General features: G+C 39.8%; 1 protein-coding gene across 1 annotated transcript; it reads right to left on the bottom strand.

Annotated features, from left to right (window-relative positions):
- Nucleotides 1–2,190: 2,190 nt before the first annotated feature.
- On the bottom strand, nt 2,191–2,658 carry LOC127086683 (uncharacterized). The gene has a single exon (XM_051027480.1). The coding sequence runs from the start codon at nt 2,656–2,658 to the stop codon at nt 2,191–2,193; it is 468 nt and encodes a 155-aa protein (XP_050883437.1).
- Nucleotides 2,659–2,903: the final 245 nt, after the last annotated feature.

Below are 2,903 nucleotides of genomic sequence, written 5' to 3'. Positions count from 1 at the left end.
CACCAAAACTCAATTAAAAATAGATAATTCAAATTGGGGTGTTACACCCTCGTCTCGACCCCCGACGCGAAAGCTTAGATTGAAGATGACGTCTCCAAGTTTCACCCGCTCACCCATGGATTGGCTAGAGCCGAAGGGGGAGTGCATCAGCTACGCGTGAAAGCGAGTATTTATTTGACATTGGGTATTTGAATGATGTATTCGGGCATGCAAAGCGTCTCTGGTAGCACCCTTGGGGGAATTGGTTGATGTATTCGGGCGTGCAAAGCGTCTCTGATAGAACCCTTGGGGGAATTGGTTGATGTAGTCACACGTTCAAAGCACCTCTGACAGCTCTCCCTGATTCTGAAGACGCACAAGGCAATGTGGGGAATTTATTTCTTTAGTCGGGCATACTAAGTGTATCTGACGGCACTCATGAATTCTGAAGACGCATGAGGCACTGTGGGGAGTTGATTGTTGTAGTTAGGCATACTAAGTGTATCTGACAGCACCTCTGAATTCTAAAGACGCATGAGGCACTATGGGGAATTGATTGTTATAGTCGAGCATACTTAGCGTATCTAATAACACTCATGAATCTCTATATGGGAAAAGTGTCAAGGGTTTTGATTGTTGTAATCGCACGAGTAAAGCTTCTCTGATGACCCCCATATTTCTTCAAGACGAGTATTAACTGCATTGCTTATTGAAGGTAGAGAAAAACAAGAAAGGGGGTTTTATTTGTTTTAATTGATAATAAAAACTTTTTTGAAGTAAAACACACTCGAAAAAAGAAGGATATCAACACGGAATTTTTATACTGGTTTGCTTGAAATTCAAAGCTACTCAAATCCACCCGGCCAAGGTGATTTTGCCTTCAATAAGGACTTAATCCACTAATCTTGAAAGATTACAACAATGATCGTCTAAGAGGATAAAGATCTCTTAGCCCTCTCAAGTTTACAGAGTTCACAAGCCACTTGAGGAGAATTTAGCAATTATGTAGAATTACAATAATGCTTAGTGCTTCTAGGTAAGCAGAAATTACACAAAGTAAGAGCAATAGAAATGTTCACGCTTTAGAGCAGCAACTCGTGTGAAAAAGAGAATGAGTAAAAGATATGAAAGTAGTTTTTGTATTCTCGTGTGTTTTTCATGATTTTCTGAGTAACGTGATCCATCCTATATATAGGAGTGATGAGGAGATCGTTGAATGAAATGATCTTTGGCAATGATGGTTGATTAATGTCATTAATCTCTCTGTTCTTTCCAAAGCAGTTTCGGGGCGCTATAACTTTCTTCCAAAATTAGATTCTTGCCATAAGTGGAAGTCTTCATACCTAAGTCTTAGGAGATCGTTTCTGAATCAGAAGGTTCAGATATCTGAGTTTCTGTTCTGTAAGTATATCTTCAGATAGTTTCTTGGAGCTGACTGTCTCCAGAGGTTCTTGATGTCTTTCTGATTGATTACGCCGGAGTCTAAAAGCTTCAGATCCTAGAGTGCGCTCTTCCACTTTAATGTATCTGATGTCTCTTCTGTTTATTGCTCTTTGTACACTTCCTTTTATCAGAGTCAGATCTTCTGCTTGAGTACCTTCTAAGTGGTCATTCCGAACTTGTGTTTGTATCCGATGAATGTCTATCTGACTTCTTTTTTATTAGAGTCCTGCACACTTAGATAAATTTTGTTAGGGTACCATTTTTTTCATTATTTTTTATCATCAAAATCTTAGAGATGAATTGTAGATACTAAATTTGTTCTTACAATCTCTCCCTTTTTAATGATGACAATTTTTTTTTCAGAGTGATGATGAAACAATGATACTGTCAGCAAGAATATAGAATAATATCTTAAAGTCAGATGAGAGATGACTCCCCCTGATATGGAGCATAAGGATTTCTCAGAACTTCTTACCAGATTTTCCTTGTGTGGCAGCTAGTTTTTCCCTTAGTTGTTATCCTGCATAACTTATAGTTTTCATAAGAGATTAATGTGTGCAGTGCAACAAGAGGCTTAGATATATTTTCATCTGAGCTGTTTTTATTCTCCCCCTTTTTGTCAGACTCAAAAAGACTTAGCACATAAAAGAGTAGGAAAAAGAAAAAGTTCATATATGATAAATACGGGTACAAGTAAGCAACAATTAAAAAAAGGGAACACAAAATACATATCACAAAACATAAGAAAAACAAGAGAAGCCTAAGTGCCTAAGGGTTTGGAGGCGGAGGCATCCTTTGGAGCAGCTGAGTCAACAGGTTCTGAATATTGTTTTTGACGGAGTCCTGTTGATACAATCTTGCTCTCACAATTTGTTGTTCCTTCTGCAGCTCTTCCAGAGTCTTCATTACCAGAAGAGCAAAATCAGAGTTTGATTGCTCCCCCTGAGCCAAAGCATCATTGCTTGCCTTTGCAGCTTCTTCTGCAGCTATGCGTGCTGCCTCTTCAGCATCAGCTTTTGCTTTTGCCTCAGCTTCAGAAATAGCCGCAACAGCCTTCTCTGCAGCTTCTCTAACCTTTTGCTCTTCTTCCAGACGAGCCTTATCTTCTTCTTCTCTTTTGGCCTTTTCCTCTGCTTCTCTAACCAGTAATTCCTGCAACCTTTCCCCAGCTTCTCTAATAAAGTCGTTGCGGACTTGTTCAGAGAGGCTTTTCAGTTTGAAGGCCTCAAAGGTCATCCATCTGATCACTTTGTTCTAGTGAATCCTCACCACAAAGGGATCGTCACTGATACCAGAGTTCTCAGATAGAGATCTGATCTTCTCTACTGAAGACTCAACAAATAAAGAGATTATTTCTTCTAGGGTGGGGAAGGTAGGTTCTGGTTCAGAGTTGGGGGATGGAGATTCTGGTGGTGTTTGGGTAGTGTCAGCGGGAGGTTGAGAGGTAGGGATAGTAATGTGTTCAGAGGGTGGTACGATGG

Source organism: Lathyrus oleraceus, chromosome 1, assembly GCF_024323335.1.
Source record: "Lathyrus oleraceus cultivar Zhongwan6 chromosome 1, CAAS_Psat_ZW6_1.0, whole genome shotgun sequence".
Classification (NCBI taxonomy): Eukaryota; Viridiplantae; Streptophyta; class Magnoliopsida; order Fabales; family Fabaceae; genus Lathyrus; species Lathyrus oleraceus.
The sequence above is the reverse complement of the archived record's forward strand: the minus strand, read 5'-3'. Positions and strand labels throughout refer to the sequence as shown.

Coding starts and splice junctions, on each gene's coding strand:
- LOC127086683 (XM_051027480.1), bottom strand. CDS start 2,658: ATGACCTTTGAGGCCTTCAAACTGAAAAGCCTCTCTGAACAAGTCCGC.